Source organism: Trachurus trachurus (assembly GCF_905171665.1).
Source record: "Trachurus trachurus genome assembly, chromosome: 5".
Taxonomy (NCBI): Eukaryota; Metazoa; Chordata; class Actinopteri; order Carangiformes; family Carangidae; genus Trachurus; species Trachurus trachurus.
This window is the reverse complement of record NC_139896.1, coordinates 36,327,681-36,354,798: the sequence shown is the minus strand read 5'-3', so window position 1 is coordinate 36,354,798 and position 27,118 is coordinate 36,327,681. Positions and strand designations below refer to the sequence as shown.

The 27,118-nt window shown below is 41.3% G+C and overlaps 1 protein-coding gene across 1 annotated transcript in view; it reads right to left on the bottom strand.

Annotated features, from left to right (window-relative positions):
• The window catches only part of LOC310986650 (plexin-A2-like), a gene marked incomplete at its 3' end in the record, with an annotated part of 71,348 nt that overhangs the window by 19,396 nt on the left and 24,834 nt on the right, over nt 1–27,118 (bottom strand). Inside the window, exons 4-16 of the mRNA XM_083972673.1 lie at nt 24,150–24,250; nt 21,190–21,313; nt 20,017–20,170; nt 19,428–19,524; nt 16,916–17,030; nt 15,680–15,880; nt 14,738–14,834; nt 13,796–13,995; nt 10,736–10,887; nt 9,557–9,674; nt 7,015–7,151; nt 6,326–6,493; nt 3,847–3,940 (exon numbers count right to left, since the gene is read on the bottom strand). Coding sequence (XP_083828799.1) covers nt 3,847–3,940; nt 6,326–6,493; nt 7,015–7,151; nt 9,557–9,674; nt 10,736–10,887; nt 13,796–13,995; nt 14,738–14,834; nt 15,680–15,880; nt 16,916–17,030; nt 19,428–19,524; nt 20,017–20,170; nt 21,190–21,313; nt 24,150–24,250 — 1,758 coding nt within the window. The remainder of the gene's footprint in view (nt 1–3,846; nt 3,941–6,325; nt 6,494–7,014; nt 7,152–9,556; nt 9,675–10,735; nt 10,888–13,795; nt 13,996–14,737; nt 14,835–15,679; nt 15,881–16,915; nt 17,031–19,427; nt 19,525–20,016; nt 20,171–21,189; nt 21,314–24,149; nt 24,251–27,118) is intronic.

Genomic DNA, 27,118 nt, shown 5'->3' with positions numbered 1-27,118 from the left:
CAATGCCACAGATGCACCAGGAGCATCCCTGCTTTGACTATGAATTGCTAGGAACATTTTCTTATCAATAGAGACTAAAACAAAGGGCAGACATGCACAAACTGAATTTCTTTGTAAGAAAGTCCTGCATTCTGTGATAAGGAGAAAATACTGAGTGTTGAAGGTGGTTAGAAATTAAGTAAATTAAAATGTTTAAATATGGCAATATATCTTTGCTCTTTAGTTTCTAATACAATAAAAATGTGTAAACATGTAATCCAATATAAGGCTGAAGGCTAGAATGTGTAAATCATGTGTAGTTTAAAGTTATATTGTGAAAATTTCAATTGAAGTTCCTCTCAAAAACAGGATGTTTTGGCTACCACTCTGACCCAGTGTTGTAATATTGCAACAATTATAAAACAAGCTCTAAATAAAATGTAGGGCATATTTTCCACAAAAACTATATATGTTCATGTTCTAGACATTGTAATAAACACAAAAAAAAATATTCAAAGCATTTTACTTACTTGAATTAGATTAATCCAGTCCAGTGAATCGAAGGGATGTTGCTCGATCAAAAAATTGGAGGTTGTGTGACTTCTTGACCTGAGGGCGGGCACTTATATACAAATGTTGAATCCAATCGCAATGTGAGAACAAACTATAGGACCCAATGATCATGTTAATATGGTTGAACCAAAAAAAATAAAAAAAAATTAGACGTTTTTTGGGGATAACCAACATTGTTGTAATTCTGCAACACTGGGTCTTACAGGGTTAAAGGGACAACGAGGAGTTTTGGAAAAGCAAAGTGTTTTCACACTACATTTATGAGCCTCCGCGCACCCTGAAATTCTTTGACCGGAGCAAGACAGACTCATGTTTTCATTCATCAAGAATTAAAGTCAGAGGTTGGAAGACGATCACATACCGTCGTAGTTCCGACCATAAACGGCGATTTGGCGGCGTTATTCTCATGACTCGCCACGAAACCGAAAGTAAAGAAACGCTGGTCGGCTCGCCCACCAACAAATAAAGTAAAGTTACAAATAAAGTAAAGTTACTTTATTTGTTTATTTGGGTGGGACAGTGCACATCAATGAACATATAAAAACATGTAAATGTGCCGGATTATAGCAGCAATGCTAATTTCCATCCGGAGTCCCAAAACATAAAAACAGTACAGTGACAGAAAAACATAGTATTATAAACGACATAACAATGCAGACAACAAGGACATAACAAAACAACTATAACGAGCCACCACTAATAATAACAAAATAACCATAGAGACAAAGCGATATATTTATCAAAAATGGGCCCATTAACAAGTGGTAACATAGATTCATCCACATTAACGTGAGACTTTTTTATAACCAAATAGAAACTCCTCGTTGTCCCTTTAAATATATGGTCAAAAAAACACATCAAGATGTAAAAAGTATAACTTATTCATGGCACTTTGTTTAAAACTAGATAAAAGTCAATAGTGTTTGCTTCTGGTTTAACACCACAACACTCCAGCACGCACAAAAGAGGTTACGAGGCCATTGATGGACGACCAAATGAAACAGACCATTAGCTTGATTAAAATACCTCTTATGTAAATCAGTGTTATGTAAACAGGGTCTATCTACAGAGCATGGCGCATACCTCATATTAGGTCAATCACTGAGAGGCTTAAAACCAGTTGTCCATTATTAGTACGGCTATTCGTCAGCAACCTCTTCAATTAGCATGTTTCCTTCTTTTTCTGCAGCTCCTCCATCTCCTCATAATCAAGCTTTTCCCATAAATTCCACCCGCTCCAGGCCAATTTCTAAGCTTCCATTTTTATCTAAGGTTTCACACAAAGTTGTTTCAAGTCAATTAACTGCTTTTGTGTTTCAAAACATTTTTTTTAATCAGATCCAGTTATGTTTTCGAGATAAGCGTGATAAAGACACTGCCCTCATTAAAATTACCAGTGACCCTCTTTTAGCAGCTGATGCGGGTGAAAGTTCGGCTTTAATCCCTTCAGATCTCAGTCCTGCCAGTGACACTGCAGAACATGCAGTTTTAATTGACTGGCTCAAATTCTGGCTGGCATCATTAAGACGCTATTTATTTGGCCCATACCAACATTGTCTACACACAAAAACCTTCCTCAATACATTTAAACTTTGTAATTCCCCTAATCTTTTTTCCCTTAATGTTTACAGCTCACTTTGTATCATCTTTAAGTGTTATATATTTTCCAACAGTACAGATATACACACTGAAACCTAGAAAGAAACAAATTGATCAATTGAAACTGCTCTAAACTTTTCTACCCGCAGCTAAGATCATTTTTTACAATTTCCCCCAACGGTAGAATGGGCCATTTCTCTTTCATATCATATTTACCTTGTCTTCTGTCTTTATTTCAGCCTCAGTAAACAGTGTCTTTAAAGTCTCTCTCTGGTACAAACAAACAAACATATCGCTCCATCCCTGGCATCACTTCACTAGCTACCTTTTTAGAATTGATTTTTTTTTATTATTGAGCTCTTTCAAGGTCGAGCCAAAAGTCCCCTCCAGAATATTCGACCCTCCTTCAGCCAGTGTGCAGCCTCAAATCCTCAGGCCATTCTCTGACTGCTCCAAAGTGGAAAACTTTGAACCAGTCAGGTAACTGGACTCTCGCCATCAGGGACCCAACACTTTGGAAACAATCAATCACTTTGAGGCAACCTGCCTGAGGAGCTTAGGCAAGAAGAATCAGCACCATAAATCACCTCCCAAAACAGAGTGCTTTCTCCACGCCAGGTTTTTGAAAATCTCATTTTGGGATGAACCATTCTATATATTATATGTGGCTTCGCATTTATGACAACCATGACATTTCATAAAACTATTTAAGTATTCATCCAAAAGGCTTCTTCAGTTCTGAGACTAATGCAAGAAACCCAGATGGGTACCTGGAGACATGTGACCCCTAGTCACCCCTAGTGTGGTCATGTGAATTTGGTTTCACCAGAGACCAAACATAGGACCACCCACTCTGGGTTTAAAGCAGAAGTAAGCGATCCGGTGGTTTTGGCTAACTTCCTGTCAGCCGATGGAGTTAGCAGTCCCCGCCCTCTTCATGGATCTATTGGTCCTCGTCCCTACGTCACCACATTCACGCGCATCCCTTGGCTGCACACACAGAGAGGACCGCCCCTTTATGCCGTTCTCTCTCCTCATTGGATAAAGGTTGTAGGATACAAGGAAGTATACAAGAAGTTTTCTCCTGGGCTTACAGCAGAGCAGAGTGACTGACAGACCCGTGTTTCAGACCAAACACTCTATAGAAGTGATTGCTGTCGGAAGATATAACTATTTAAGACTTATATTAACACAAACATTCTGCTTACTTCTGCTTTAAATACCTGGGTTTCTTGCATTAGTCTCAGAACTGAAGAAGCCTCTTGGATGAGGAGTGAAACGTCTTTTTACTAAAACTCCACAAGAATAAGATGACCTGGATGACTGAGAACCTTCACGGACATATTTAAGTATTCAGACAAGTGTCAATTTACTATGCATCTTGCACTTCTGTCTGGTACATTGTCAGGATGTTTGTCTGACTTCTGCAGTTTTGACCACCTAAAACTAAACAGTCTCTGAACATTTGTGTGTAAAACTATATAAATGCTTTTGGGTACATTTAAATAATCTCTGCACGGTTCAGTAAATGAAAAAAACAAAAGCTAGTACATTGACCACGAATGTAAATGTACCTCGTTATACTCCTGGGCAACCTATCAATAAAGAACAGCTTCACTGTGCCATTTTCTATCAGTTTGAGTAAGTAACGTCAATAAAGGCTGAGTGCAGTATTTTAGCAGCTGTCACACTCACATTGACAGACTCGTGGCCAGCGTATTTGACTCTGACCCGCGGCTCCTGAACCACGTCCAGGTTGGTCCCAGTCACTGTCAGGGTGGTGTGTCCACTGTTTGGAAGTAAGATGAATTATTGGTCAGTCACACGCATACATATTCACATGCAGGCATACATTTTCCAGAGGAGCTGCATTAATGCAGGTTTGAGGAGATATAGCTGGCATGGGAGCTCGCTCTTTGTTATTGGGCAGAAGAGCCAGATCAAACGGGGAACCAGCTGGCTGCTATTTTATATTCATCCATGACTGTGAGGCTGGCATAGCATGAATACAGGTGCTGCTTGTTTACATATCTGCACTAGAAGTGATTAAAATAAACAACTCTCTCTCATCTTTGCATAACCTGAGCACCAGCGTAATGTTCAGAAACAGAAGAGTGAAATGAGAAGCAGACAAGGAGAGACAAACAGGAGAAACACACAAGAGAGAGAAAGGAGGGAAAATGTAAAAAAAAAAAAAAAATGGCCAGTCGAGTGAGTCTGACAGAGTGCCAGTCCTTCTCTTCTCACACTTCAAAGGCTACCTAAGCTTGTAGGGCCACATAGTGGGACTGCACATTCATGATGAAGGCTCTTGATTGCAGCTCCACAAAGCTCCTCCTGTCACTAGGCTGTGGGCCAGGGTGTCTCTCTGAAGTCTAATCTGCAGGGACGTAGTGCTGGGTAATCCCACCCGAACCCACATTAAGTGCCATCTTTTATTTAGTGAGAATACAGGTTACTACACCATTCAGCTCTGATAGTGATGTTTATGTGTCACATTCACTCTTATTGCAATATTAGTGGCTTCAAACTGCTTTGTTTCATGTAAAATCCATGAAGTGAATTTCAATTATTAAACTGAGCGTAATTCCCATTGGATTAGATAAAACACCGTGTTGTGATCACAGGTTAGGTATAATCAACGGCCTTGTTACAACTGACAACAACACCTCAGTTCTTGACATTTCTCTCCATGTTACCTGAGACACTGATTAACAGGTTGTATGGTCCCATAGTGGTTGTACTGTATACCCATACAGAAATGTAATACGGTATATGGAACATGTGTCTCCATATCAAAAGTCACCATGTCATATATGTCACCTATTTTACTGTCTAATATATTCACCCTCTGAATATATGATACATATTTACAACATGTACAGTACACATATTACAAATTGTTAGTTATATAGTATAAGATGATATTTCTGTGATTTAGATTTGAAATGTAATTAGAATGACATATGTATAACATTTCTTTATGCTTATGCATCCTTGTCTTATTTCTTTTTGATAATGTCTATCGTTGTGGGAAAGTGGTCTCAAATTTTTGGAATCCACTGTTAATGATATCGACATATATTAAAGCAGAAGTGAGTGATATATTTGTGTTAATATAAGTCTTAAATAGTTATATCTTCCGACAGCAATCACTTACATAGAGTGTTTGGTCTGAATCACGGGTCTGTCAGTCACTCTGCTCTGCTCTGAGCCGAAGAGAAAACATTTATCGTATCCTACAGTTTTTATCCAATGAGGAGAGAGAACGGCATGCAGGGCTGTGTGTGCAGCCAAGGAACGCCGTGAATGTGGTGACGTAGCGACGAGGACTGTTATGGTGCGTTCAAGGAAACTCGTATTTTTCCGACCGTGAAGTGGTACCAGTTCGATCTGGTACGAGTTCACCGGTCGGAAGTTACGAGTGGCCGTTAAAGTGACTTTCACCGGTAAAACAGGTCGGAAAAACACGAGTGGGTTGCCTGAAACGCTACAAAGTCGTAAGTTGTGACTTGAAGCTGTAATTTACGATTTCAAAAGCCTGCCTGGAACGCAGCATTAGCGAAAACGACCGGATCACTCACTTCTGCTTTAACAGGCCTTGGCATGGACTAAGTGACATGTCTACAATGTAAACACATACATATATGTCAATATTGTCATGTATTTTCATGTTCCTGTATGTCAAACTTAGTATATGCACATACAGTATTACATTTGGGTATGGGTATCACAGATGTAAATCAAATGATCGTATACTTCATAAAAAAAAACTGATTTTTAACTTGTGACAAATGTTCAACCTGTGTTCACCACTTGAATAGCTGGGATATGATGCCATTGAGACTGTGCAGATGACAGAAACAGAGAAGAAGACGATGTGAAGAGCAGCTCAAGCTCCAGTTCACACCTACTTAGACTCACTAATCAACCCGGAGCCTCTGCACCAAATTTGCTAAATGCAAACTGTAATTTGCAGATTGTGAAGACAATTCCCCAATCCAAGCCAACACCAAACTTGCGTCTCATGCATGAGAATGTAAGAGCCTTGTTGAAATCACACATTGAGACACAACTTGCCAGCAACAGCAGCCATTTGTGATGTGTGAAAGTGGCACACTGTGATGTAACCTTGGTTTCTATATCTATGCAGCATCGTATGGCTCAGTGTTACCTGGTAATGCTCCACAGGGGCTCGATGCGCTGGACCGTGGGGTCTTCTATGTACTCGAAGGACAGACTTCCTGGAACTTTGGCCTGGTCCACACTCAAATTGACCTGCACCGGCCCCGCTCCCATCACTGATGGTGCAGAGAAACACACTATCTCCGACATGGTCCTCCTGTTGGGAATACCAAAGGAGGGATTTATTCATGCCTTTGATTGTGACTGCCCAGTTACTGCTGCAGAGGCAAATCCCTGACTTCACGCAGCTATGAACCATGCACATTACCAAGAGGAGAGAGGATTCATTATAGTCTGTCCCATCTCCTCCTCGTTACAGACACATTAGGAATGGAACACTGTAATTAGAGGGTGCTCTAGCTAATGGCTTCCTCGCCTCACACTCCTGACTCCTACCATGTGAGGCGTTTTGAACTTTAAATAGATATCTATAAATACACAGGCAACAATACCTACCGCTGTGGTATCATAACCTCCTCACTAATCACTGTTGAGATTTTTCATTTGAACACACAGACACTTAATTGTGTCTTAAGAGTGTTTCTTTAAATAGAGCAATCTCCTGCTGTGTTTCATAGGGAGCAGAGACGACTGGATGTGTGTTATTGTGCGGTGTGGGGACAGTCTTACTGTAGAGTCAGGGTTAGCATCAGGTGGTTATATTATCATCAGCCTCACCTGAACAGCTCGCAGGTCTGATTACCAAAGTAGACGTTGACCGTGCTGCCGGCGCCCAGGTTCTCTCCAACAATGGTGACTTTGGTTCCCCCAGATTCAGGTCCTCTGCCGGGGGTCAGCGCCAGCATGGAGGGGGTCTGTGGAGAAATTCATCATTGTTCTGTCAACACAGGTCAAATGCACAAATACAACATGTCTTATTCATTGTCTGACTCTGACAAGCTCTTGCTCTCCTGGCCATGCTAAACCACTGCAGAACTAAAAAGTTAAAGCAGAAGTAAGGTGAATGTTTGTGTTAATATAAGTCTTAAATAGTTGTATCTTCCGACAGCAATCACTTCTATAGAGTGTTTGGTCTGAAACACGGGTCTGTCAGTCACTCTGCTCTGCTGTAAGCCCAGGAGAAAACTTTCCTTGTATCCTACAACCTTTATCCAATGAGGAGAGAGAACGGCATAAAGGGGCGGTCCTCTCTGTGTGTGCAGCCAAGGGATGCGCGTGAATGTGGTGACGTAGAGACGAGGGCGGGGACTGCTAACTCCATCGGCTGACAAGAAGTTAGCCAAAACCACCGGATCGCTTACTTCTGCTTTAACAACAATACTGTTAACCCTATATGACCTTTTGTATCAAATTTGATACATGGGTTTTTGAGACCTCTATATCCTCACTGTGATTTTTTTCCCCTTGAAAAACCTAATGTATACAATCAGATACATGTAATGGTCAGATAATCCACCAGGGTGAAGTAATTAATACACCAGGGGGTCTTCACTTGGGACATCCAAAATGGCCACCGTCAATCAGTGACCCACATGTGTTTTATCATGGATATTTTTGGCTATTTTGAAAACATTATGGTAAGAAAAACTTTTTTTTTTTTACTGAAACTTGAATAGGAACAGTTACTGCATTGATGTAATGTAAAATCATTTAATATTTAATAACTTATTTTATAGTAAAACCGTGTTGAAAATGTGTGTATCAAATTTGATACAGCAGGTTTAAAAGGTAATTTTTTTTGTAAATCTGTCAATAGTCATTTTATTGCATTTCATATATTATGCATTCCATAAAGCAACATACAGTCTTCTTATTATTTAAAGTTACTGTCCCAGGTGGCTATAGCCTATTTAAGATTTTTTCATCAAATTGCACAACTAAACACCCATCCCCTCTGTCCAAGACCATTGCTAAGTAAAACAAACCGTTGCTAGCCGCTCTGATAAGAGTAGCACACAGCTATGCATGATATTTACCTTATGTTTCATTTTTACCTTCATTAAACAGCTTGGGACTAATTGTAACTTGCCTTGCACACTACTGCTGAAAACCAAACCTGCATGATCAGAGCCTCAGAGCCAGTGGTTCCGAGACTCTGATCATGCAGGCTTGGTTTTCAGCAGCAGTGTGCAAGGCAGAGAGCCTCCACTCTCCCTGTAACAAGTTACAAGTCACTTATCTTACATCACAATTAGTCCCAAGCTATTATTATTATTATAAAATTATTTAGCAATGGTCTTGGACAGAGGGGTGGGTGTTTATCAGGTGTCCAATTCAGGAAAATCAGTCAATCAATGAATAAATGCAGCCTTGGATGGTAACTTTAAACTAATTTAAGGTTTAAATGACATGATTAGGTATATTTAGAGTAGAAATGTATAACCTCAACGGTCAAAGGTCAAATGTCTCTTTATTGTCATACAACACATGTTAAAAACATGGGACGAACGAAATTGCGGTGCCCTGGTCCTGTGTCAGCCCACTAAGATAAATAAAAATAAATAAGTACAATAAATAAAAACTGTAATTAAAAAAAACTAACCTATATTGTATTTTCAGTCTGCTGTATCATGATTGAATATTGGGTTAATGTTATAAATAAATAAATAAGTAAAAGCGTGATGAAAATTAATTTTGTACGTTTACTTAACGCTTCCAAGGTTTCATTGGTGGATTTTTTATTGCTGCCTGAAGAAAAAGTTATTTTCTATGTTTAATGTTTTGAAGTTTAATGAATTACAACACATTAGTTGTATATGTTTTTATTTGTTAAAAAAAGAAAAAACGGACCATTAAGACCTGGTGTATCAAATATGATACAAATTAAAAATCATATATGAAAATTGATTTTTTTAATTTTTTTTTTTTTTTTTGTCAGAAGGTCCAATAAATACTCCATTTTCAAAGAATTAGAATTTTCTGGCAATTATTTCATGGTTCAGGCTTTACAGGGTTAAAAAGTTAAACCAAAGAGAGAGAAAATATCCCTGCATCTTCAAAAGTAAGCAAAACTTTTGAAAGCACATTTATAAACCATAAATAAAAATAATGAACAAAGTTAACAAACCATTAGAAATCCCCTCTTCCCTAATGAGGTTTCAGACTCTCTTATGCAAAATCCATGTTGCACAAAAACTCAAGCAATTAACGATTGCTCTGGCATTAATAGATCACGCCTTCAGCCTAATTCATTACAAACACTTAACGCTTGTTTCACAAACAAATGGGCAAAGTAAATGTGTTTCAGCGTCAAAATTACCACAAAGGAGTAGAACTGGGAGGACTGTGCGCGTAGTTCTGGCCTGCACTCGCCGATGCAGAGCTTCACTGGACCCGCTGCACTTCCCTTAGGAGCTGCAGACATCTCACACACGATCCTGTCGGGTCGGAAGACACACATACATGTATGTGGACGGACAAAAGACACAGCCATGCAACAGATCATCATGCATGTATGTAATATCAGCAGACACACACACACACACACACACACACAGCTGGATCACTGCACTGTATCACATTAGTTCTGAATGGTGCTGGGGGAAGATGGCCTGTGCCGGCCGCGGTGATTGAGGCAGACTTTCATAGAAGTTGTGGGTCAATACCGAGGGCCATCTTTCTTCCTAATGGAAAACCTATAACGGCAATATAACTCAAATGATAAACTACACCTCTTCCCATCTCCAGCGTGATCGCCACCCACCATTGCCTCCGGTTGCCATGACAACATAGAGGTTTCTTCAATAAATCAGTATTGCCTGTCAGGTCAATAAGATAAAGTGCGCCATGAATAAGTCATTATAGCAACTGACCCCATGCTGAAATTAATGTTAGTAACAGCTGTAATGCCATGTTTTAAAGCACTGTGTGCGCCAAATGAATGGCCCTACCCAACACGCTGCTCTGCGCCACAAACCGTGCTCCTCAATACAATAAGAGCACCCAATGAATCCTCCCTGCCCAGCCCTTCTATTCATACATCACCAGAATTTTCCAATTTTCTGCTGGCATGTCCTTTTTTTTTTCTTTCTTTCTCTCTCTCTTTTTTTTCATGAGGATATAAATAAAGTCCCTGCCGCCTGAGCCCAATCGCATTACATGGCTGTGAGAGAAACACATGGCTAACAGATTGTCCCTCCAGTCAGCGACATGCAGCGCATTTCAATTACAGCTGTGCCGACAGCCTCATAACGACAACGACACAAAGACTGTCTCTTCCTTTGGCGAAGCCCCCCCACACACACACACACACATACACACAATCTTACTACCTGATCACAGGGCTCTGGCTTATTCACAGACTGTGCTAGTGTCTGTGAGTGAAACAGTGTGAAAGTGAAAGAGAGATTGCCATGTTTATTGTCTTGTGTGTGTTTGTAGTGTAGCCTATGTACAGTCATATATAGAGTATGAATGCAGGCTTGTCTGAGTCTCTTACTGTTCTGCAGTGATGTATCCCTCCTCCTGTGGGCTGCACGGTACTCCTGCCACCTCCACATTCCCCTCCAGCTCAGAGAAGGACAGACCCAGGTTCAGACCCTGGATGGTGACCAGTGTCCCCCCCTCCAGCGGCCCTGCCACTGGGCTCACCTAGGTAGAAAGGAAATGAAAATGATTGTAATACAAAGTCGAATGAAATGCACAATGGTTCTCAGATTGTAAGACCCTCTATGACAGTGTATTTTATTGCTTCAGTTTTTTTTTCTTTTTCACTGTTGTTAATTTTTTATAGATGGATTTTTCTAGTCCAAGGCAGCAATATCCCAGAGTTCCCCATATTGGAGAGTAATGTGCCATAAAGGGAGTTTAACTCCAAAATAATGTAATTAGTTACAGTTTTACTAGAGAGTCACATGGATTAAATGGTTTTTCTAAGTCTTTTCAACCCAAGAGAAATGCAATTATGATGAAACACTAATTCTTGATAAATCCTGGTTAGAAATGTGACTCTGAAGATTTCAAGTTCTGTCTCAAAATATCAACTCTTGGCTGCTTCGCTACAAACAATACTGGCATTGTAATGGTTAAACAACACATAAATTATTACATTTAAAGGGACAACGAGGAGTTTCTATTTGGTTATTTAAAAGTCTCATATTAATGTGGATGAATCTACGCTACCCACACTTGTTAACGGCTTCCATTTTTTTTCCTGGGCGAGCCGACCAGCGTTTCTTTACTTTAGGTTTCACGGCGAGTCATGAGAATTACGCCGCCGAATCGCTGTTTATGGTCGGAACTACGACGGTATGTGATCGTCTTTGAACCTCTGACTTTAATTCTTGATGAATGACATGAGTCTGTCTTGCTGTCAAAGAATGTCACGGTGCGCGGAGGCTCATAAATGTAGTGTGAAAACGCTTCGCTTTTCCAAAACTCCTCGTTGTCCCTTTAAATATTGACACATTTTGTCTTGTGTGTGGTAACACAATCGGCCCTTCCAGTTTTTGTATGTTTATATTTGTATGGGCTCATAGAGTCTGTGGTAAAGATTTGTATGTGTGAATAAGATCTCTGGTGAGGTGACTTCACATATAAGATGACTAAGAAGCTTCACCACAGTTCCAGTGTCTTTTTGTAAGGAAGCACATGAGGCATTGACAGCACAGTGTGTGAAATATATAACCTGCCAATTGACTGGGTTTTCCCAACGAGCCTTGAAATCCAGAGTAATTCAAAACAAACTTTAATGAATAATGCAGTGACTAACAAAGCCTTGAGAAAGCTATTCACAGCCCTTCCCACTGTAAAGTTAACCACCCCGGCAGGAAAGCTATGGACCTGCAGAGCAGAGCAGGAGCAAAGCCGGAGTAACACTCCCTCCACGCCGGAGCAGCTCTCCATAGCTGATTCATTCTGCTGCAGCTCCTTCAGAAACACTAATAATGTGACAGGGACATCAAAGGCTCACGGCTCTTTGAAGTGGGAGAGCCTTGCATCTCTGTGCCTGACCCTCTGTGCTTCATTCAAGAGAATGAACAGGAGTTTGTGACATAAAAGATCCATCACCACTCTCTAAACAGACCGAATTCGTTTAGCTGTCAAGCACTTAGGCTATTCAGCCGCTGTAGAAGAGTGTGAGATCGTCTCGGTAAACACAAACTTAAATGGGTCGGGAGAGTGGCCAGAGATTAAATTTGGGGTTGCTGCCGATATATGTCAATTACCATATATATGTATCCAGCAAGGTGTGCTGCTGCAGTAGTAGTTTTAAGGGGTAACAAGGAGATGGAGAGTTGGAAAATCTGTATTGTGTCATTTACATAAAGACAATGGCCTTCTGTTCAAAGTCTTTAGCCCGCACATCCTCCAGTCAAGACCTATCGATATTCATGGCAATAAACTAAAATGTAAATTCCCAAAGAAGCCAGAATATAATGTAATTCAAGTTGTGTTTTGAGAAATCATGTTCACGTCACTCTTACACGGTGCTGTTGCTACGGAGACGTTAGCCACACCCTCTTGGCAGGCAGGACACGGTGAAATGAAGTAGTCTCAGCTACTGTAGCAGCCTGCTTCACTCTGGTTTCCCTGTCAGACGTGCCTCGCATATCAGCCAATGAGTTTGCCTTTTTTTTATTTCCAATAAAACACCTGTGACAGGACTTTGTAAAGTGCAGTCTCCACCTTCAATTTCAAAGTTTCTGACAGTGACTGCACTGTCATGATTTATCTTTCAGCTGGTTCGCCTGGTTCAGGACTTAGAAATTGTTATTACTCTGAATTTTTTGAAATGCTGTAGGAGAAAATGGATGAAACATTTGCTTGGGGTTTGTGAGTTTCTGGAGAGCACATGCAGCAGCAGTCACATTGCAGTTCTGCTTTAATAGGCACAAAGACTAAGACTCAGAAATGTGCAGAACTCCTTATTGAAACTGCTTATCAGTTAAATTAAGTTTAATTCTTAGTTAACTACTTATGTCTGCCACTGTAAGTGTTTAAGTTTGGTGCTAAGACTGACTGACTGACTGACTGACTGACTGACTGACTGACTGACTGACTGACTGACTAGCAGACTGACTGACTGACTGACTGACTGACTGACTGACTGACTGACTGACTGACTGACTAGCAGACTGACTGACTGACTGACTGACTGACTGACTGACTGACTGACTGACTGGCTAGCTGACTGACTGACTGACTGACTGACTGACTGACTGACTGACTGGCTAGCTGACTGACTGGCTAGCTGACTGACTGACTGGCTAGCTGACTGACTGACTGACTGACTGACTGACTGACTGACTGACTGGCTAGCTGACTGACTGGCTGACTGACTGACTGACTGACTGACTGACTGACTGACTGACTGACTGGCTGGCTGACTGACTGACTGACTGACTGACTAGCTGACTGACTGACTGACTGACTGACTGACTGACTGACTGACTGACTGACTGACTGACTGACTGACTAGCTGACTGACTGACTGACTGACTGACTGACTGACTGACTGACTGACTGACTGACTGACTGACTGACTGACTGATATTACCTCAGTGATGCGTGGGTTGGTGCACCTGACGGTCCTGTCAGAGAGGTTGAGCCAGCGGCTGGCATGGGGGGAGAGGGGGGGGCAGTGCTGCTTCATGGTGCATCTGCCCTCAGAGCTGCACCAGCCACACTGGAACTTCCTGTCGGCCCGCAGACACATGCCACAGCTGTCCCGCTGAGCACTGCACTTGTACAGGTGCACTGTGAGGATAACACAGTTACAATACCAAGTCATTTTAATGGCATCAATCCCATACATTTGTAATGTAAAACCAACACAATGTACTATAAACACACAGCAATATGTAACCCAGCAGGGAGTGCTGCTACAGTTTGTATCAAACTGATCAATCAATCAATCAGAATTCCTTACTCAAACTTAAACTATGTAACAGGTATTTAGAATCATGTCCAAAAATATCCGACTACATCCATAGAGTGTTAGTGTGTGAATCAATACATTCATAAAAGGCATGTTTACCTTTTCAAGTATTAAGAATAAAGACGCCAAAATAATCCAATAAAGCTTTCTTTGAAGCCTGTCTCTCACATCCTCTCTGCTGTAAGCAACCTATATTTATGCCCATATGAAGTAACTTACCTGAGGCCTGTTAAAATGTATGGCCATCACTGTATATCCTTGACTTCGAGGATGTATTTAATGTACAACCTAAATGACAACTGACAAACACCTTTTCTTGCATGATGATGGAGAGGTAACCAAGAGCAGCCATGAGAGCCAGAGTGGGCAAATATGAAGATCCACCCTTCACCCTGCCGGGTGCACAAGTGATTGGGTACTTTTTGATAACACTCCTTTCTATTGTGAACTTTCTCCCGAGGCCCATTGGGAGCCTTGAAATGCTCTCTATGACCCATCTATCCCCCGCGGATTGAGTGCTTTACACTTCTCTGGCCTGGCAGTGATGGATGGCAGAGTTACCTTTAATCTTCTCGGGATTGTCGATGATGAAATTGCCGTTCCATACGATGGAGAGGTCCACTGCCAGGTCACTGATCTTCACACCCTCGTACATGTACTGAAAAGCAGAAACAGAGAGTGAAGGAGTGTGCAGAAAGCGCATAAAGGGAGGGAAAAAGTCAAAGAGAGACAAGGGATAGAGTCTAAAAAAAAAGATAGAGAGAAAGACAGAGAGGGGGGAAATGAGAGGATGAAAGGGCAGCAGAGAGACGAGGCTTTTAACCATCTGTCATTTCTGCAATGGTTGTCTGCTTCTCTCCTCTGACATGCAGGGACGCAAACCCTGGCTGGTGTGGCCGATCATCCACATCTAAAGAAAATGGCCTTTTCACTCATTGTCACAGAGTAACAAGGTGTGCTCTGCATCGAAATGTATCTTGTCATTTGCATTGCGCAACAAAACTCCCTAGAAATCTCCAGTTTTCATCCCAGACCTGTGACTTTCTGTTCAGAGGATCACATTCATGCTCAATGATGTGAACACCGAGATGTTAATCTGACCATATGCAGCTTCCCAGACAAGGTCATGTTGAAATCGTGGTTTCCTCTCAAACTAGTCCTCTCCTCTCCTCTCCTCTCCTCTCCTCTCCTCTCCTCTCCTCTCCTCTCCTCTCCTCTCCTTTCCTTTCCTTTCCTTTCCTTTCCTCTCCTTTCCTCTATTTTCCTTTCCTCTCTTTTCCTTCCTTTCCTTTTCCTCTTTCTTTTTTCCTATCCTTTTTTTCACAAGCTTGCCACTTTTCCTCATCAGGCTCACTTTCCCCTTCCAATACTTTCTCCTCAGTATGCTCAACACCTCAGGCGATGTTCACTGATGTACTCTGTGTACCTTGCCTACACAGCATCCAAGCTGTCTGCCTCTTTTGACAGCTGTGAGATTCCCACTGGGAGTGTTTGAGGTCATACCGAGCTGTTCTGGCACTGCACGCTGGTGCTGTTGAAGCGCAGCGCCGTGACACGGTGGCTGACACCCTGCACGTGCACCACACACTCATAGCCTCGCTGGCCCGACTGAGGCTGGGGAAGGTTCCGGGCCCTCAGGGTGATGGGTCGGACCTCACCAGCCGGAATGAGAATTTCCCCAGAGTGAAGGAGCTGAGGGCAATCCTTTGAAAACAATATACAAACAAACAGAAATGTTCTATTTACTGTAATGGGCATAACATTTTTCATTGCAACCTTCTGCTTTAATATTCTCCCTGCACATTACACACTGTACATAGCTTTTACATAACTAGGGTATAAATTGATACAAATATCTCTAGCATCTATAAATATAGCTACATCTATGTGGTGTCTAATCTTACATGTGTGATACAGTATAAACATTAAAGATGAGTACAGCGCAGGGATTAATGGGGCACACAAATCACTAATCCAAATGCTGCTGCATGTACACTTTGCACCACTGTACTGTACACTCTCATACATTTTGTCTATTTGTTTGTTTGTTTGCTGTGTTTTATTTAGTGATACTAGCAGTGTGACTCTATAAGGATAATCCCTGTGGTCTAAACAGAAATATCATTAGAACTACTGGATGGATTACCATGAACATTTGGTACAGATATCACTGATCCAGAGGGTGAATCCTTGGCAAACCTTGGATATAGTGCCCAAGTCAGAGTTTTAACTTATCCAGTAAAATATCTCAAAATCTAGTGGATGGGTTGGCAAAACAAATATTTGTACAGATTGTACAGATACTATTTTTGCCTAGACAGTGAATCCTAATGATTTAAGTGATGCCCTTACTTTTCCTCTAGGCTCTGAGATAGAAATCATTGCGAAATTCAATTTTGGACAGACGTTGGTGCTTCAGACCTGGTGATCCCATGACTTAGATTTATGACAATATTGCAAAACAAAAACATTCCTGTCAGCTTGTATTTGACAGTACCCTAGCATGCTGGTATTAGCATTTAGCAAAAAGCAACAGTGGCTACGTACTCAACCACAAGGTCAAAGCGCCGTCAGCACGGCTGCAGACATAGTTGAGTCTTTTGCAGCATTTGCATTTTGGAGTTGAAATTGTACATTGTGTCTTCAAGTATGAGTGGAAGAGATAAATGGTGCTCTTGAAAGCTACAATTTAATTAGCTAATGAAAGTGTAACTCTGCAGCGTCTCTATGTTAATGTACCTCTGAGGCGTTGACTCTGCCCTCCTGGAAAGAACAGCTGCTTGGGTCGTGGGTGCACAGGTTGCGGTATTTACACCAGTGGCAGCGAAAAGTGCTGTTTACACAGGACAGACACCTGCAGGATGAAATAAACACATTACCACATACTGTGCATTGAGCCTGTGTAATCAGTTGCATTGTATTTACACAGTATGTACAGTAATTTGTTAAAGATGAAACATTCTTCACTTTCTACACATCGTCTGCTTCTTTGTCTCCTGGGTGAAGGGGGCTGATAAAAGATGATAGCTTTCTGCTGAATTGATCCTGTCAGTCTGTTTTATAGAAGGATCAGGTGTCAACAGTTTCTGTGCAGATTGTATGAATGACCTTGAGCAGGTCAACAGTGGAAGAAATATTCAAGTGTCAGTTGCACTTAAAGCACGTCTGTGTTATATAAACTATGTGGTGAATCTATCAGAGATACACTGTGCAGTGTCCATGTTAGATATGCAGCAACCTCAGCTTTTCATTTCATCAGCTTTTTATAGTCCCTCTCATATCGTTTCTGATTTTTGACTGGAACGGAAACAGTTTTGAAGTCACCCGCGCGTTTCTGGATTATAACAAACTGGGGAATGAGAGTGACAAATGAATATTTGATGGGATGAATTGTGAAACATCATTTGGCTCTGATTCAGTCGACTACTGCCAGCGGTCAGTTGTGGATTAAAGCTGGTCAACAAACAGGGGTGAAGAGATGAGAGAATGAGAGAGCTGCTGGCTGACGCACAGCTGTTGATAGAAACAGAGCTACTGTATGCTATGTTCCTGGACTGTGCCATGTATAACAGAGGTGCATCACTGTGCAACAAAACACACCCATGCATTGTCAGAGTCTGCTCTCCTGAATGTGGTCATGCAGTAAGTTGAAGAACCATCGGCAGAACTCTGCAGCTATGTGAGCTACAAATGCCAATAAATGTTGTGCAGCACTATTCAATTTTGATATTAATTAGCTGCCCGGGGCTAGCATGAACATAAAATGTGAGCCTGTGTGTATTTGTGTGTGAGAGAGAGATTTGGGGGGTGGGGGGGGGTATTAATAGAAGTGGACTGGCAGGGTGCTGCAAACACTAGATAATTAATTATGGAGGGTGATGTGATGCGGAGGTGACGGTAGTGGTGAGGGAGGTGGAGAAAGAGGTGTTGGGTTGGGAGTGTGTTTGGTCTGAAATATTAATCACTGGAGGTCACATGGTCAGCCTGCAGCTAATGGAGGCCGTATTGGTGTGGGGCGCTTGTGATGAGCTCCCGACTGTTTTTCTCTAATGGCTTAATATGGCTATGTTGGGGCATTCATGCCGCAGTCAAAGGACCCTGTGAATAGATGGCGTTTGTATCCACTGTGCACTAATGTCCTGGGTTTGGCTACGAATACTCTGTCAGACAATGTTACCTCTGAATCTGGCTTTTATCCACTCATGGTCCAGTAAAAGAAAGTGAGGAAATATATCCTTCCTACTCTCAAATGCTACTGTTTTTACTCACGTGAAAAAAGTTCTAGTAAATCTACTTACAGTAACTATGAAACATGGTGCGATTTGGCTTCTTTGGAGATATTTTAATTGTCTTACGTTGTCGTGAAAACTCATAGAGTTGCTGATGTGCAGACTTCTTGTAAAGCTGACAAATGCTGCTAATTGGCATTCATCCTAATAAGATCCACCTTTGTAGCAGTGTTTGTAATTGTTATTCAGATAGAAACAGTCTTATCACAGTTTACTGTTAACGGTAAATACAGTTGACATTAGCATAATGGATCAAAGTCAAAGCAGCGTCCCTGCACAGTTAGGAAGCTTATATTGGCAGAGTAAAACAGATGAGCATTTAAATAGAGTCCTTTTTAATTTACATTATTCTATCTGCCCCCAAGGCACCACATCAAGGCTAAAAATCTAAAGAGGCTTATGTTTTATGTTGGACAACAAACACAACTCTCTGGCAAGGCCCCTTGGGACAGAGTCAAGTAAAAAGTGGGTGTGTGAGTCTAATGGTTGCCTGTATAGGCGTCCAAAGGGACTGTTGGCCTCCAACGAAGCACACTCAGATACACTGCTAGTGAAGAGGCGAGCATGAGCACGAGCACGAGCCTCCAGGTGTTATATGTACAAAGATACTCTGCATAATATGTGTATAATGGAAAATAACAGTCAGGTTTTCTTTTAGAATAACTGAGAGAAAAACTGTAGTTTAGTTTAGTTGAATTGAAAGCTTTAAAAGACTAAGCCCACAAAATGTCAATTTAAGCAAAGCTGAAACAAACAAGCCATGGCAAATGCATTGTGTTGATTTAAATGAGACCTGACAGATAAATTGAACTCCGAGGTTATCTAACAGCCTGATCTTAAGTGGAGCTGTGAGCATCAGTACATCATTGCCCTAAATTAAGTTGTGATCCACCATCTATTGAACAAATCCAATGTGCAGCGGGGGCTGGGTGGGGCGGAGGGGGAGTGGCAGCTGGACTCACGTTTGATGTGTGCTGCAGTTGTAGAACTTCACCTCGGTGCTGGCGACCATTTGACCTGTCTCCTTCGAGTTTAGACGAAGTTCTACCCCTGCCCAGTCTGAAACAGCGAGAGAGAGAGAGTGACATGAGTGAAAGGAGGGAGCGAGGGAAAGCAAAAAAATATGTGAGAGGAGGAGAAGCACGATAAAAGGTGAGAGAGTGAGAGAGGGAGAGCGTGAGACAGAAAAAGGATGAGCGCAAGAACAAAAACAATGAGCGAAAAGAGGAGGTCAAAATGAGAAAAAATGTTAATACTTTTATCACAGTCCTGTAAAGAGCCACCTGGTGTCTGCGTCTCTGCAAGGGCATATTGCTGTTGTCTCCACAAAACCTTCCGTCAGAAACTTCAATTGAGGGATTACTGCACATGCTCAGAGGAAATACTACAGCGCCTTGGTACTTATCAAACTCTCTGGATAAACTAAAAATGCAGGGTGGTCAATCTGAAAAGAAGGCTTTTTCTTTTTTTTGTCTGGTGCATTGGCACTTTAAGTCTTTCACCTGTCATTGACATTGTATAATATTTTATTTCCTGATCTGAGCTGCTCACCTTGTCCCTCTGGTATCTGAGGGACTTCCTTCCCGGCCGGGGACAGACACATAACCCTGTTCCCCTTCACGTGACCCTCCACCTGGGCCTGCTGACCAAATGAGCATGTGATTCCTGCAGAGAGGTCTGGAACATTATTCACCTCCAGGAGAAGCTAAAAGAAAAAGAAGGAGAATGTTTAATATGCTTAACTTTAGACAACCTTCAGACTCATGCATTGGTACATGAATAGTGGTGAATAGTGTCACAGTGCTTTGACAGAAATACATTAGACATTGTACTGTGTTTTCAAGTTTGGAAATTTGATGAGTTCCACAAGAATGAATACCACTCATATCTGTCTTCAGCTAACAGCCAGTTAGCTTAGCTTAGCACACATAATGGAAATAAGAGGCAACAGATAGCTTGGCTTTTTTCTAAAGATAACAAAGTCTGCTATCAGCACTCCAAGGCTCATGAATTTGCACATTATATCTTGTTTGTTTAATCCACACAAAAGATTAAGTGTAGCAACAACAAATAATTCCAGAAGGCTAATGCCCCTGGCTAAGAAATATATGCATATAAGCTCCCCGTAAAACCACAATATGTTGCTTTTACACTGCTTCTGTGCGGATTAAACAAATGAGATATGAAATATTAATTAGTGAGCTCCAGTGGAAGGAAGGTTTGGTTACATTTGGAGCCACCTAGGCTAGCTGTTTCCCCTTTTCCTGTCTTTGTGCTGAGATAAACATCTCTTCCTTTTCAGCTTTGTATTTACCATTTTGATAAATTCAAGTGTCTTTCTTAAAATGTCAATGTATTCTCTAATGCTCCTTAGCTCCCACTGTACTTGGCTCCTCCGTGCTGTTGGCTGCCATTGAAAAATAGTTCACTGAAGCTTTTTGGAAATTAAATCAACCATTTTGCAGATGTATCAGACAGAGTAGCTCACTGCTACAACTCCTTGCTCATTTTTCTGGATGCTGTGGGTGCTATATGGGACCTACAGGGAGAATCACCCCTCGCTCTCTCCCGTCACCTCTCAGAGAATTAATCTTCTCTCTCAGGCTTATGCTTACTGTATGTGTGGCTATACAGTACAAGCCTACTCACAGTGATTTCTCATAAACATCGCCATCGTGAGCAGAATGACAGCACAGTGATTGGTTGAATGATAAGCAGACTCACTGGGACACTGTGTGCTGATACAGCAATGCTATCCGGGTGAGCAATAACTTTCACGCAGCGGTCAATGTCGGTGGCAAAGCGGTAGGTTTCCTCGGCCCTCTGACACCGATCCTTCCTCGAGCACCTGCAGAGCAAATGAGACTTTTAATGAAAAAGTATAAAACAGTGCAGCAAGTTTGATGATGAAATGCATCCAAGAAACTCTCTGGCTATTAGTCACGCTATAGCTCCATGGCTTTATGATGGCAGCATCTGTCAAGTCCACCACTTTGGTTCCAGACTAAAATATGTCAACAACACCTGGATACATTGACATTGTGGTTCTCAGAGGATGAATCCCACTAACTGTGATGGTCCCCTGACTTTTCCTTTAGCACTACCGGAAGGATGACACTGAAAGTTTTGTGCGGAATGCCTCAAAAAGTATCGTCTGGACTCAGGACTAAACACATTTTAAAACTAATGGTATTTTTATGTGGCCAGCTGTACTGTGTGCTTAGTGCTAATTGGCAAATGTTAGCATCTGAATGCCAAGCCAAGAGGTTAACATGATATCTGCTGAACATCAGCTTGTTAGCGTTGTTATTATTAGCATTAACTATGGAGACGACAGGGTGCTATCAGGGCTACGGACAAGGAACCTATATAGTTGTTGGAAGATCTTCACCTTCTTGTAGAGTTGCTAACATGGCTGTAGGAGTCTTGTCAAATTAAACAGTTATCATCTCGTATATAGATTAAAAAATGTTTCTAAAGCTGCTTTAATGTGATTCTTTTTCTTCACTGCAAGTAAAGAGAGTTTGTTTGTTGTGGCTGTCATTCTCTTGCACATAGCCATCAGAGGTTTGGTTCGATCAGTCTCTCCTGAGCCTCGCAGAGCTAGCACCATCTACTAACTGGAAGGTCGACGGTTTGATCCCTGGCTCGGTCAGAGAGCTTGTCGAAATGTCATTGGGCAAAAAACTGGGCCCATAACTGCTCTCAATGCTGTGTCATCAGTTTGTGAATGTGGGTATGAATATATTTGTGTGTGCGAATGGTTGAACGAGACATACATTGTAAAGTCCTATGAGTGGTCGATGGACCAGAAAAGCACTATATAAATGGGGCCCATTTATCATCTTTTTACTTTTTTACATTTTTACTATGCTTTTCTGCAGAGCGAATTACAGTGAGTTCAACAGTAGAATAGGTTTCAACGCCTAGATCCTAACAGGCAATTAAAAGTTAGAAGTGAAAGGGTCGGCAGCATAGTGCGACCTTTACAATAATCCTGTAAGAGAGAAGTGCAAAGTAAAAGCACATTTAAAGTTATAGCTGGAGGTAGATGAGATTTTCAAAAAACTTTTAACAATTTGTTCAGTTTTAGAAGTGGGGGCTGTTTTTGAGTTAGTTTTTTATGTGACTGTGCTGATACTGATTTCTTTGAAAGAGGCCGTGTAGGAGTTCTTTGCAGGCTCAGATAGGAACAGGCTGTCTGCACTTAAACATAAACACTGCAATAAAAAGAGCCTCTCAGCTGTAGAGTTAAATTGTAATTGCAAACTCACACAATGTTGTGGATGTTCACCATCATCTCCTCCTTTTAAATGTGTAATGCGTGCAGCGAATGGAGACAGTGCTTAATTCACTCTCAGATGCTGCTGAGGGGGCGGCTCCTCCTGAGAGCTCAAAGAGCACCGAGGCCTCTGCTGTAATTACAACACAATATAAAGGCGGAATGGAAACGCAAGTGACAGCTGTTGCTGGCTCGGCTCCTTGAGGCAAACCGGAGCCACAGGAGTATAGATAGTCACCTTCTGACCGCTCATCAGCTGAAGTGCCTCAGAAAAAAAGGAAAAAAAAGTCGCCTTTCATCTCAGACTGTCTTTCATTGCCTTTTATTTTGCCTCTTTTATTCGCCATGTTTTGTCTGATGGAGCCATTTATTCCCCTTCAGGCTTTTTACTTGTTCGACGACACCCCCCTTCTCACACTCTCTGTCAGATAGGTGCTTTGGTGCAGTGTGCCAGTGGTGGGAAAGTAAGATCCTGAAAGCAATGTACATGTCACTCTGTGAGATTCTTTCAGACAAAAGAGAAAGACCCCAATCTGGATGTAATAGACAGAAAAATAAAGTAGCCTCTTTCTGCAGTGTTGGGGCTCATGATTCACTTTGGGTTACTTGAGGGAACAGCAGCCTATCTGTTTACTGATAAGTGCGAGGCATTAATTTAACTAAACAACATAACAGGACTTAGACAAAGTCAGCACTCTGGAAAAAAGGAAAAACAACTGTTTAATGAGGTAATTTAGATTAAAACAAAACATTATTTTTTGTCTCACTTCAATGGCCATTTGATAACTCTGAGAGCTGCAATTTAAATAATACTGATCATCATCAGGATATTGCTCGCTGAAATGCAGACGTCATATGATGAGACAGGGGTAAATCCCCGGCTAAGGTCAGCTTCAAACACAGCGGCTTGTTCAGAAACACAAGGTTTTAATCTCCTGAATCCCCTTTGCTCCATATCGAGGTATTATGCAAGCTAACCCAGGGGTCAGATAATTAAGATGGAAGAGATAAGCTTGCTCCGTCAGGTCCAAAATGTTCCCCGGGTATGTAGAGGTCCAGTTTGTACACCCGCTGTGCCTGCCAGGATAATCCTTCCCTCCTCCATTAACACCACTCGTTCTGTCGCCTGAGAGACAATGAAATCTGGTTCGCAGGCAGATTGTGCTGTCCTAAATAGCGCTACTTAGGAGGGATCACACTGTCCAACAACCACCGCCTTTTTTTTTTTTTTCAGTTTGTCCTATACCAGCTGTTGATAAGGGCGGAAATCAAAAGACCCTGTGTTTAGCTTTATTTATAGCTTTCTATGAAGTGTTAAGCAAACGATCATGTTGTGGTTTTAAATCTCTGGACTGTAATGTGTGTATGTGTCAGTGGGAGATGATAAAAGAAGTAGACTCACATGTTGTACAGGACACACCAGCCACAGTGTGGGTCTCCAGAGCTCAGGCACTCAGCACAGTTCACATACTGCTCACAGGCCTCCACGGGGACCTGGGCCACCTACAGCACAGTAGGAAGGACAGGGAGGGTTAAAATAGAATAGAATAGAATAGAATAGAAGATATGTTAAGGAAAGAAAAAGGTAAATGCTCAAAGACTTTTCATTCAGAAAGTGGAAATGGTTTTAATTTAGTTGAAAATTGAAATACATTTCTTGCGTTGTTCCCAAAGGATCATTAGTTTTATCAGTCAGTACAATTACATACTGTACATGTTGATATTTCCAAATATGACAATATTTGGAAATTTAACATGAATCATGTGAATCATATATTCTGCTACAATATTCCAAATTTGCTCTATATAATAATAATAATAATATATAACTTAAGCCATGCATGTAGCACAAATATCACATTCAGAATATGAATCTCAGTTGTGTTTTTTACAGCAGTCGTGACACATAGCCTCTGGCCTTTTCATGATCAGCTATGCTTTTTACATAAACCAACTAGACAGCAAGACTGGGGCAGATGTATGCCCTGAAGAAAAGCCCTCATTTCTGGATGGAAGGAGAAATACATCTCAATGCTGACCTTTTAATCAGAGTTAATTGGAGTTTGCACAGTTGCATGTAAACATAAATATGAGTTGAATATTCATTTGTATTACGGTAAGCTTAGGAGCAATATTGTCTTTTTTTAGAATAAGGGCAAAAAACAGAAAACTCCACAGAGCAACTTGAAGTTTTTATTATTTTTTTTCCACAAATGGGTTAGAGAGATGATGCTTCATTCAGCTCTTTTGGCAACATATCTCAGCCATTGTGTGTATTGTAATATAATTTTGATTCACTAAAAATAATATATCTGGCCTGTCATCTTATAAATATAACAATAAATAGACAGTTATTGGCATTTTATATACATCTGTCATATGCAGTTAAGCAAAAACATCCCAAAACAGCTTCAGAATGGATAGATGGATGTTTAATTGTCGAGAGGACTTTCGCTCTACTTTACAGATTTGTATATAAACATCATTAGTTTCCAACTCTTTTGTTGCGACAAAAGTTTAAAATGGCTGCCGTGGAGTGAAAATAAGGTCAACGAAGGCGTGTAACCAAAACAGTCTGATTAAATAATAAGCAATTCTGATGAGGAGAGACCAAAGCCCATTTCATCATGTTGTCTATTTTGCGATATGGAAGCCTCATCACAGTACACAGTGTAGAGCACCCTGAGGAAAACAACTGCTTTTTTTTCTACTTCTTGCTGCTGACACACATATTTGTGACTTGCAGCATTGTGGTTCTGCCCACATGAAGAATTATCAAATTTTCCTCAGATGGCAGAAAGTACACTAGAGCCATTTAAAAAGCTTTTTTTTTTCTTTCTTTTTTTGCAGCAACACACTAATTTAACTTTTCTTTCGGACATTTGATCAAAGATTGAGTATTACTAAAGCCTTTGTGGACTCCTGCAGTATAGTAATTACCACACACAGGGATTCACAAGCCAAAAGCATATAGTCAAACTGACAGACAGACAACCATGCACACTCTCCTGCTGCCGCCACTTCCATGTGTGAGCGTCTGGCAAAGCATAAGCTCTCCATTAGCTGCTTGAGAGTCGCTGCTGTCGTACTGCCAGCACCACCCTGCATACAAAACCAGGTTAGAGGCGCAGCCTGAGCCTGGCTATTTTATACTTTATTATTCTAGGTCTGGACGTATGATGCAAGCAATTTCCTGATGTAAGCAATCACAAATGAAGAGTGGATTATGGATTAGAGTGTCTCCGGTGCTCTTGATAGCATAAGTGGGTGCTCTCTCAGGTGTTGGCAAAATGGATTATCTGCTGCTCCCCACGAAATAACTTTCTCTCTTTTTCCAGCAGTTCAGAACCCATTTGGTGCTTTCCATTAGCAAAATGATTTCGTAGCACAGGAAAAGTGGGGGGCGGGGGTGTTAAGTCCATATCTGACTCAGTAGGAATAATCCATGAATTGTTGTGGTCTGGAGCTGGTCTGAACTAACAAAGTTGGCCCGTGGCCGTTAGGCAGCGTGACCTTTACAAGGGGAGAGCTATGGATCTTCTGCTTTCTGCTGCTTGGCTAAGAATCAAATGTGAAACTCTCGCTGCACATCACAGTTGAATTGTTTAAAGGAACTGACCTGAGGGGGAACACACTGTTGAATCCAAATAAGATCAAACAGACGTGCGCTAAGTTTATATGTCTACTGGATAATAACATTTGATAGTATCTCAGCATACAGGTAAGCCAATCAAGCACTTTTTCTATCAATTACATTGAATGGTGTTTTTTAAACTGTTATTTTGCATTTTAAATTAACTGCATACAATTATAATACAGGACTTAAATTGCATATGAAGATAGACAAGGTACAACAATGTAACAGTGATCTCTGGCTGCAATCACACTACCATTTATCTGAGATGTGTGTTAATTAGCACAATGCCAACAGGTCGTTACAGTTCCTGTTATTTTGTTGATGGGCACTGATATAATCCGAATGAATCAGATCCCCTTTAATAGTCATAACAAAAAGAGATTTGACTGCGAGTCAAAAGGAACTCGATCAAGGTCATTTTGACAGGAAACGCAGATGACTAACAATGGAGCACAACCTCACTGAAGCACATGGAAATGAAAAAACTTGAAAAGCACATACAGTGAATTGAAATGAAAGGCCAGCTGTGAAATGTGTGTTGCTTTTCTCACAAGTCTAGGCCACCGTAGGTTAAATGTCATCAGTACAGCAGCAGCACAAGGAAAATCAAAAGGGCTCGAGTGCAGATTTGACTGTGGTTTAGACGCTGGAGCAGAGATTACAGTAAAAAAGCTGTAAAACTGACATTAGAATATAGCGTTGGTGGATTTTATTAACAAGGGAAAAGCAGGATG